The sequence below is a fragment of the Anopheles merus genome, chromosome 3L, assembly GCF_017562075.2.
Source record: "Anopheles merus strain MAF chromosome 3L, AmerM5.1, whole genome shotgun sequence".
Classification (NCBI taxonomy): domain Eukaryota; kingdom Metazoa; phylum Arthropoda; class Insecta; order Diptera; family Culicidae; genus Anopheles; species Anopheles merus.
The window spans coordinates 7,153,424-7,162,658 of NC_054085.1; the positions used below are offsets into that span (position 1 = coordinate 7,153,424).

A 9,235-nucleotide genomic window follows, 5' to 3' on the forward strand; every position below is an offset into this window, starting at 1 on the left:
TAAGAGTCCTAACGATTGCATCATCCTTCAAAATATTATAAATGGGTTTGGTACTTGGTGTCTAAAAAATGATCTAGAGTTAGCCCTTGATAAATGTTTCATTATTACGTTTCATAGACTAAAAAAACTATCAAGTATAATTATTCGTTTTTAGGCAGTGTGTTAGATCGTCGCCAGGAAGTCTGTTATCTAGATGTTACACCAGACTTTAGTTTAAATTTCTGTCTACATATTGACAACACTGTTAGCAGGGGATACAAGATTCTAAATTTTATCTTTCGACAATTCTGTGACTGTAGTGATGTCTTGTGTCTTAAATCGTTGTTTACTTGTCTTGTGCGCTCGTGCGTAGTGTACTGCTCGGTACTATGGTCCCAGAACTTCACTACGACGATTAACAGAATAGAGGCAACCCAAGCGACAAATTCGACATGCTTTCTCGCTCTCTCAGGTTTACTGATCTTTTGGGTAGAATGAGAAAGCATGTCGATTTTGTTAGTTGGGAATACAACGGAAGTTTACAAGACTTGCTTTAAAATGCGACAAATTCAGAAGACTTACAACCATGCCAAATTATCGCTCGCGTTGCCTTCTGCTTGGCCTACAGACGCTCGAACACCGTTTTAAGATCAACCAATGTGTATTAGTAGCCAAAATAAAAAAAAAACAGATTAGATGTCCTTTATTTACTAGAGAAGATCAATATCTACGCGCCATCGAGACCTCGTTCTCGCTCTCGTAACTTACTTGTCGGCCAGAACAGGCGTACCTTATATGGATACAACGAACCGTTACTAGCTATGACAAGGCAATTCAATACATGATCCCATTACTTTGATTTTAGTTGTGTCATAACGCCTGACAGATTGACCCTACCTGGCTGTAGTTGATAAATGTCATTGCTTACATCTTATTAACTCAATTTGTTACTTTCCTTTGCATCAACTCCTTAAAAACCTCGTGTAAACTTTTGGGACTAAGTAAAGAGAACTCAATACATAATAGCATATTTTCGCTCGCCTTGACTATAATTCAGGATAATTGACGACGGTAAAAAGTACCTATAACGCAGGAAGAACGCAATTGCCAAACTTGCATGAAAAATACCTGAAAATTTCGGCAGATGTTGACCACGAATATCGAATAACTGTTTATATAATGTTCAATCGTTTTAATTTTAATCTACTCAGTATAATCTATTTAATTTTAATCGTCCTGGACGACTCCAGACTGCCTAGGACGACTCCGGACGGCTTCGGACCATTCCTACTAACAAAGTAATAAGGCACACAGAGTGAGGACATGCTAATTTCACTCCGAGGACATGAAGCGCCACGTATGTCGTGATAATTGTGATCATAAAATTCACAAAATGTCATCTTCAAATTCAAAAGGTCATAATATGACCAACATCTTGTCGAAAAAAGTCATTAACTTGATCACACGTCACATTGTCTAAGTGACTCACACCTGTGATCATTACAGTAGAGTACGCGACGCTGTCACAGATTTTGTTTCAGTCATGAGATTTGATGGTAGTGACATTTTGCAGCTTTGGTCAAAGTCAGAAAAGGTGCTGGCAAAGTAAGTGACAGTGATTTGTTGTAAATGTCTACCTAGTTTTGCCACTAATCACGCGAACAATGTGAGTATCTGATCATCACAATGAGTGCGTAATACTGACATAAATTTAGTTGCAGTCAGAGTTTTTTATGATATTGAAGGTGATATTTTGAGACATTGGTTCCTTAGAGGTAAATTCCTAGTTTCTCGAAGCGTTTTCTTCAAATACCTTAAATAAGGTTATTCCGATGCTATAAACCAATCACCAACTAGAGAAAGTATATAAATAAGCGAGAACACCGGTCAAAATAGTAGCCATTCGTTATGCTATTTTCGATCGGCGCTAATGAGGCACTTCGCGAACCCCAATATCTTGCCAATAGTTGGACATCTTTAATCAACAAAAAGTGGAAACACTGATATGACATCGTTCAGGAATAGATGAGATATTCTATGGAATTACAAATATCAATTGTTGAATGGAAAATGGCTTAAACTATTAACTAGTCCCTCAAAAAATACTGGGGTCGTGGACTATTCGCGGAGTAATTTCCTAAAAGGAAGTTCTAGACTGTTGTTCTGTAAGCTGGAGCAACGTCAGCTGTTAGTGCGTGATATTTCAATAATGCTTTAGATGCTGCATTCTACGATAGATTACAAGCGCCGCTTACAATTTGTAAATTCATGGCTGAAAGAACTGTCGTTATATTTGGCCTAGAATTGGTTTATGTACGTACCATGATGTGGAAAGCATCAGGATATGTTAAAATACTATAAACCTCTTCAATTTACAACGTTTTTTATAGGTATCTATCTTATCTTTCATGGTGTCCATCTTTCCCATATCAAAACACCTTCCAAAACTGGAAAATCATGTTTTTCATTCTTGAAAAAAAAACGCAAAAATTTATGAAAACTTAAAAGTTTCAACACATTTAACGATAAAACATGAGTGAAAGATAATGTATGAACATTTTTATAATCGTTGCACTTATATATACTTATATATACCATTTCCTATAACGTGTCCGTCTTTACCTACCTTCCCCTATGTCTTTTTTCAGATAACTTAATACAATACATCGCGCTTCATCTCCTAACCTTTACGATGATCCTAGTTTGGATGTACTGCCTGATGGTCTTACTGGCAGCACACACCAGTGCCTATGACCAGTGCACCGCAACAAAAAAGAATGAAGCTATCTCGATTTGGGAATGTCCAAGAATGAAAATTAAGCTTACGTATGCGAACGTAATCCAGCACCTGTCAGTGGCATGTTCCGATCAGCCCAATTTTGAGCTGCTTCGGGACTATCCTGAACTACGCCGGCTCACGTTCAAGATACTGGTCTATAGGTACTGCCCCCTTCCAGTCGGCAATCAGTCGCTTGTGGAGCTGCTTTCGGTCTTTCTCAACCGCACCCAACTGTCATCCATCAGATCGATAGCTTTCGATGGCAATGCGAAACATTCCGACAAAATGACGCTTGATCCGCATCTATTTTCCGGACTTCAAAATCTAAAGCTTCTAAACATCAATAAACTAACTACGAACGCGTTCGATAATCCACACCTGTTCAAGCACTTTCTTCATCTAAAGAAACTACAATTTACGGGTAACAATCGTATTCCTGGAAAATGTTCACACCAACTAAAGCAACTCGAGACATTTTCCATAGAAGATTCTGAAATATCAATACTTCCAATCGAATTGGTTTCCAATCTGACTCATCTTGAAAGTTTGAGTGTTCGCAATAATAGCCTCAAGCAAGTCGAACGGTTTGCCATGCTATCGAGTTTGACTCATCTCAACTTCGGTTATAACCAACTGGTATCACTACACAATGACGTGTTCTATGGATTGCCAAAACTCAAAGAACTCGACCTGTCATCAAATAAACTAACCAGACTATCCGCCGAGTTGTTCGGAAAGAACAAGAACCTGATGGACTTTCTGGCAGATAATCAGCATGGTTCCGGACTTGTACTACAAGATAAACTTTTCGCAGGGCTAATAATGCTTCAGAAAGTGTCTCTATCTAACTGTAACATAACAGTGCTACCAGAAAAACTCTTCGCTGGAGCCAACGAGATTAAAATTATCAATCTCAGTAACAACAAGCTTCGAAGTCTGCCAGAGAATTTGTTTCGTAATTTGTCCAACTTGGTGGAACTTAATTTACAGAAAAACAAATTAAAAAGCATGCTGCCAGATACCTTGCTGGCAGATGCCACTCAGCTACAAACTCTTAATCTTTGCCATAACAAACTAACCACGGTGAACAAGTAAGTTCAATGAATACTCCCTTACTGACCATACATCTAATTAATTTAATTATATCTCGTCCGTTTCTTTCAGGCATCTACTGCAATCTTTAGGCAATTTGAGAACGTTACAGCTCGGCTATAACCTGTTGTATTTGATTGATGTGGATGCGTTCAAGTCTCAGTCGAAGTCTCTAACATCGCTAAAGCTCGATCACAACCGACTTACATTGCATGAAGAGAACAAGAATGCCTCTTTTGGCAATACAGAAATCAACAGTTCATCCTGGATCCTTTTTAGCACTTTGAACAAAGTTAGACGTCTGGATCTTTCTTACAATGCAATCGACCACATATTTGTACCGTTTCAAAATTTCATGGAAAGCCTCCGCACGCTTATCCTGTCGCATAACTTGATCACACATATTGGCTATGCAGAACTCTCATTTCTTTTTAACATTGAGGATGTCAACTTGAAGTCAAATAAGATAGCCCATCTCGACTTCAACCTTACCTCCATTCCATCGCATCATCTCTTCAATGGTCCAATCCAGCTAAATGATAATCCATTCAATTGTGACTGCATGTCCTACCCGCTAGTAACATATCTTAAAGCAGAATCGTACTCCAGTAAATTCGACATGCTAGAGGGACTTCAATGCGCTCAGCCGTTAAAACTGCTTGGACTCCAACCGCATGAAGTGCAACTGGAGGATCTTATTTGTGCCATGGATACTTCCTCTGGATTCTGTCCAACTGAGTGTAAATGCTCCAAACGGGCCGTGGATCAATGTGCCATTGTAAATTGCACCGCGTCTAACCTTACCCGCGTGCCCGTCATCCACAGTCCCTCGATCATGGAGTGCAATTTTATCGAGCTGCATCTGACACAGAATAATATCCGTTACCTATCCAACGAGGGTGAAGGATGGAATTCCGTTCGTTGGCTTAACGTATCAAACAACAGGCTTATCGCTCTGTCTGCAGAAAGTCTGCCCAAAAACCTTGAGCTACTCGATGTATCTGGCAACCAATTAACTGAGATTGATGCGGTCTTCATACAGAAGCTGAAGTCTTTCACCCTGCTTAACATCACCCTGTCGTCAAATCCTTGGAAGTGTGACTGTGCAAACCCACTGCTTACATTTGCTGTTGATAACGCAGCACGCATTACCGATTACGTTGCCCTTCAGTGCACCGACGGGCAACCGATCAACTCGGCTACACTGAAAGAGTTGTGTGCGTGGTTAACATTGTTTCGTTTGTATATCGTTAGCGCAGCAGTTGCGGTGGCGTTCGTTGGCTGCATACTCACCATATGGTTGTACGTTAAATATAACCTAGAGATCAAAGTGTGGCTCTTCAAGCATAACTTGCTACAGTGGTTTGCCACGGAGGAACAAATTGATATGAATAAGAGGTACGACGCATTCATCTCGTACTCACACAAGGATGAGGAGTTCGTCACAAAGGAACTGTTGCCGAAGCTTGAGAGCAAAGAGCTCAACTTCAAAATCTGCTGGCACGTGCGTGACTTTATGCCGGGGGAGATGATCGCCAACGAGGTTAGTAACGATCGGCGTTTTCTATTCACTTGTGACTGTAATGTGACTTCTTCTAGATTACAAAAGCTGTTGAAGAATCGCGACGCACCATTATCATCCTCTCGCTCAATTACCTTGAGTCCGTTTGGGGCCAAATTGAGTTTACCACCGCGTACTTACAGTCGTTGGCGGACAAATGCAACCGCGTCATTCCCATCATTTATCAAGATATTGGCGACATCGAACAACTTGATCCACAGCTCCAGGCGTACCTAAAGACCAACACGTACGTCCGCTGGGACGATCCGTGGTTCTGGGACAAGTTGCACTACGCCATGCCTCATAAGCGTCGATCGAAGGGTGTGCAGGGAACCAACAACATGTGCATGGAATCCGTGGACAAACGAAATTCACTAAAAACACCAACTACCACTGCAGCGCTCAGCAACGTGGTTGAAAAAGACGATGCCAACGGTGTAGAGACGGGATCGATTTCGGATCTTTCAAGTGAAAGAGAATGAACTGAGCTGTTCATCGCTGATCTTTTGTAGTTTAACAAATAGCGATACTTGGAGAGAGGCGGATTATCTGGGACCTAGGTGTAAGAGTTGAGGCCCCTTGTGTTCGTCTAGTCATACTCGATAATCTGGAAACAGTAAACATACTCGATAAACGATCCCCGGAGCCCGCCTAGTCCACCCAGATCCACCATTGCATAAAAAGTTTGTGAATCGGTACAGTATTCGAAAAAATCGGTAGAACTACAGATCAGGTGGCTTAGTCGCCTGAACAACAAGCCAAGATTGATTATTGGAGCCAATATCTATTATTTGACGCTAGAACGCATCGAGCTTACAGGGTTTCTCACTTTATCTCAAGATCGCGGGACCCCTTCCCGAATCTGTCTTAGCCAATGCCAAGACTACGGTATGATGATTGAAACCGTTGATGATACCTGAATTCATCGGATGCAATGCTGAATCTGCGGCACACTTCTCGAACACACTGTTCCGCGCCGAGGTCATGCGGTCGAACAATTTTTTACATGTATAACTTTTGTTTACATCAGTGTATTGGAAACACCCAATTATTCTTTTGTGTTTCTACCAAAAAAGAGTATTTAAACAGTTGATACTACTCACTTAACACCTTTAAATATTTATTTATAATTATTGAAATATGCATTCATTAATTTAATTAAATTGTCTTTTGTGGTAAAAACATAAAGTATAGTTGGGTGTTACCAGTACACTGATGTACACAAAGATTATACATGTGAAAAATTGTTCGACCGTATGTCTTCGGCGCGGCACATTGTGTTCGAGAAATGTACCACAGATTCAGATATCATCAACGTTTTCAAGCATCATACCGCAGTCTTGGCATTGGCTAAGACAGATTCGGGAAGGGGTCCCGCGGTCTTGAGTGAAACCCTGTAAAATCTCCCATTTCTTGTTTTACATACTGTTATGGAGGCGTTTAGGGCGAAATGCGATAAGTGAGCCAACCTGCGCAAACAGTTCGGCTCCGACTGGCTGGTCACTCAGCGAGCCGAGAGGCCACTCAGCACGATCGAAAGGACGATCGTGCTCTCTTGGATTAAGGCGGCCGAGCGGGACGGTCACACACAAAAAGGGCTTAGGATTAATAAATTATATATTATTGTATTGTTTTAAATAAGTACAGCGTCCTTTTAGACAAGCCCCACAAATATCACAAAAGTGGCGACGAGAAAAGTTAATGTGATCGTTTCGTGTTGTAAAGTGCTGACCAAATTTTAATTCGTTTTTGTTCGTTTTCTTCCGTGTCCCGCTCACACACATACACCCACACAATTGCGCCACCACGTCCCAAGAAGCGCAAGATGAACCCCGCTGATGCAACGATGGATTTACCGACGGAGGAGGAGCAGCGACGTGCATCCTTAGGCCGGCCGGGATTTTTCAACCCGGCGGTGATGCAGCAACCCGGAGCATCGCAGCCGCACGTTCCCTCCGTGCACGAAGTAGCGTTCCATCATCAGGTGTCCCCAAACGGGCACCTCTATCCGCCATCGCAATTGAGACCTGCATCAGCGCAGCCGGTATCAGCGCCATCGCAATTTGTGCAACCGCCATCGCAAACGGGCTCAGCTGTAGTGGATAACGCCATACTCCTGCAAACGCTGAAAATGATGCAGCAACAAATGACCCAGCAACAGCAGCTTATTAGTAAAATAATGTCCCAGCAAATAAGCCAGCCCGCATTTACGCCAAATTTCAATCCAGAGCAAGCAACGGAAGCATTAGCCAATACTATTATGGAATTTCGGTTCGATCCTGAAGCTGGCATCACCTTCAGAACATGGTTTTCCCGGTACGAGGAGCTGTTCAACGAGGATGCTTGTCGGCTGAGTCATGCAGCAAAAGTGCGACTGCTTTTAAGGAAACTAGGTGCAGCCGAGCATGATCGGTATTTGTCGTTTATCCTGCCCCTACGTTCAAGTGAATTTTCATTCAAGGAGACGATCGCAAAGCTCGCTGTGCTGTTCGACGTGCAGGAATCTTTGATAAGCAAAAGGTACAAGTGTTTGCAGCTTACAAGGAAACCTGAAGAGGATCTGCTTACCTACGCATGTCGTGTAAATAAATCATGCGTAGAGTTCGAGCTCAGCAAGCTCGACGAGCAGCAGCTAAAGTGCCTCTTATTCGTTTGTGGATTAAGAGAAGAACGAGACGTCGAAGTGCGAACTAGATTGTTGGCGAAAATCGAGGATCGAGAGCAGATTACGTTGCAGCAACTGTCAGAGGAATGTAGTCGCATTGCCGCGCTAAAAAGAGACAGCGCAATGATTCAAGAAAATGAACGGCAAGTACTCGCATTGCATAACAATAACATAAAAAAAATATTTAACAATCATACTAAAGCTAAAAATTCGAGTTTTCAGCACCGGCAATTCCCCAGAAGAAATAATGTCCAAAGATATGATAAGCAGCGTCCTCCAGCACGGAACACCCATCCCAGTCGACCATGCTGGCTTTGTGGCGACAGACATTGGGTGCAATATTGTGGCTATAAATCGCACAAGTGCCAAGATTGCGGACGAATAGGACATCGGGAAGGCCACTGCAATACCGCGAACCAAAAAGGAAAATTTCGTCAGAGCCCATCGGTGGAGACACGTATCGTCACGGTGAATGCATGTGCCGTCGCGGTAAACCGTAAGTACGTTAACGTACTAATAAATGGGAAAAATGCCAGGTTACAACTCGATACGGGGTCCGATATTACGATCATAAATAGATCTCTGTGGCAAAGCTTAGGCGAACCTCCTCTAAATGCATGCGAGATACGAGCAAAAACAGTTTCAGGGGCTAGCCTTCACTTAGACGGGAAATTCGAAGGAATTGTTACGGTTGGAGAGAAAACAAAAGCAGCTACCATCTGCGTAGCTTGCGTAAATCTCTTATTATTGGGTGCAGATATCATCGACGCATTTGATCTCGGATCGTTACCGATGAATGCATATTGTGGAGCTGTTTCGACAGCGACACCAATTGCAAAACAATTAGAAACCAAGTTTCCCAGTGTTTTTAGGGGATCAAGCTTATGCACCAAGGCACGTATAAAAGTGCAAGTTAAAGAGAACACCCAACCAACCTTTTGTCCAAAGCGCCCAGTCGCTTATGCTATGCAAGAAGCTGTGAATAAGGAACTCGACAGATTAGAGCAACTTGGAGTTATTACGCCGGTAGACTATTCGGAATGGGCGGCTCCAATAGTGGTTGTTAGAAAGGCAAATGGAACTATATGTGAAATATATTCACTAAAGTACTGGATTGTGATATTAACTTGTGTAAATTTGATGAGAATGAAAAGAATAT

The 9,235-nt window shown here is 42.1% G+C and overlaps 1 protein-coding gene across 1 annotated transcript; it reads left to right on the top strand.

The window, feature by feature from the left end:
* The first annotated feature begins 2,788 nt into the window (after positions 1-2,788).
* On the top strand, positions 2,789-5,893 carry LOC121598901 (protein toll-like). Its single transcript, XM_041926261.1, has 3 exons — positions 2,789-3,849; positions 3,923-5,393; positions 5,450-5,893. Exons 1-3 carry the CDS (start codon positions 2,789-2,791, stop codon positions 5,891-5,893), a joined length of 2,976 nt encoding a protein of 991 aa, XP_041782195.1.
* Positions 5,894-9,235: the final 3,342 nt, after the last annotated feature.